At 37.4% G+C, this 1,462-nt stretch overlaps 1 protein-coding gene across 1 annotated transcript; it reads left to right on the forward strand.

Moving 5' to 3' along the window:
- The first annotated feature begins 282 nt into the window (after positions 1 to 282).
- On the forward strand, positions 283 to 1,284 carry LOC134496423 (olfactory receptor 14A16-like). The gene has a single exon (XM_063302150.1). The coding sequence runs from the start codon at positions 295 to 297 to the stop codon at positions 1,282 to 1,284; it is 990 nt and encodes a 329-aa protein (XP_063158220.1). The 5' UTR covers positions 283 to 294.
- Positions 1,285 to 1,462: the final 178 nt, after the last annotated feature.

A 1,462-nucleotide genomic window follows, 5' to 3' on the forward strand; every position in this document is an offset into this window, starting at 1 on the left:
TTCTAACCAGTGCAAAAAGGGAAAGAATGGAGTGGAAGGAGAAAAAAGTTGTGGATGATCGTTAGCTGCTGTGATTGGACTCATGAATGTACTGTATGGTATCCATTGTTTGAATTGTGTGATTCTCTTCATTCTTTGCATGTTTTCCCTCTATTTTTCTACTCTGTTCTCACTTTGTATCAAGTTATAAGTTCACTGATTTAATATAATTGTATCTCCCATCTCTGTTTATCAAAATTAAATTAAATTAAATTAAATTAAATTAAATTAAATTAAATTAGTCATAGATTAAGCATGGATAATCAAACCACAGTGCCTTACTTTTTGCTCCTAGAATTCTCAAAAAATCGTCATCTGCAGCTTTTACATTTCTTCTTGTTCCTTGTGTTATATCTGGCAACCATAACAGCAAATCTTCTCATCATCTCTGCAATAGCTTTAGATAATCGACTGCATAGCCCTATGTACTTCTTTCTAATGAATTTGGCTATGCAGGACCTGGGCTCAGTTTCTGCCATTGTCCCAAAATCCATGGTGAATTCCCTCACGGACACCAGGCATATCTCTTACTTTGGTTGTGTTGCTCAAGTCTTCATCTTTATCACCTTTGCAGCTTCTGATTTATCCCTCTTGACAGTTATGGCATACGATCGGTATGTTGCCATTTGCAATCCACTGCATTATGAGACAGTGATGAATTGGAAAGCCTTCACTGAAATAATGATTTTGGTTTGGGTTGCTGGTCTTGTCTATGGAATATTGCATACCACTGGCACTTTTTCCATTGCTTTCTGTTCTAATGTTGTCAATCAGTTTTTCTGTGAAATTCCACAGTTGCTAGATTTATCCTGCTCTGGCTTCAATCTAGTTGAAGTCGGCGTTCTTGTGGCCAGTGTCATTGCAGGACTAGGTTGTTTTATTTTTATTATTGTTTCTTATGCCATGATCTTCAAGGCAGTGCTAAGAATCCCTTCTGAAAAAGGAAGGCAGAAAGCTTTATCAACTTGTCTTCCCCACCTTTTAGTGGTGTCTATGTTTTTATTAACTGGATGCTTTGCCTATTTGATACCTCCCTCTAACACACCATCTTACTTGGATTTTGGGTTGACTGTTCTGTATTCACTTCTTCCACCCCTCTTTAATCCAATCATTTATAGCATGAGAAATAAGAATATCAGATTTGTCATTTCTAAACTGTGGAGAGTCAGAGAATTTCTTTTAAGATTGTTTCTATTCTGTTCACCACCATTTTGCATGTTCCTGTCTTTCTCTTTCCTTCTCTGAATAAAGGAATAAGTCAGAAAGGGAGACATAGCTGGGTTGGAGACAAAGTCAACCTCTCAACCTAGAAGAATGGTTGAATATCCAGACATTGCCTAGGAAAAATCCTGCCTCCCTAATTCTTCTCAATGCACTTTACAGATGCTAAGAAGTTGATTTTTGGCACCTTCTGGCATGCCAG

Source organism: Candoia aspera, chromosome 4 (assembly GCF_035149785.1).
Source record: "Candoia aspera isolate rCanAsp1 chromosome 4, rCanAsp1.hap2, whole genome shotgun sequence".
Taxonomy (NCBI): Eukaryota; Metazoa; Chordata; class Lepidosauria; order Squamata; family Boidae; genus Candoia; species Candoia aspera.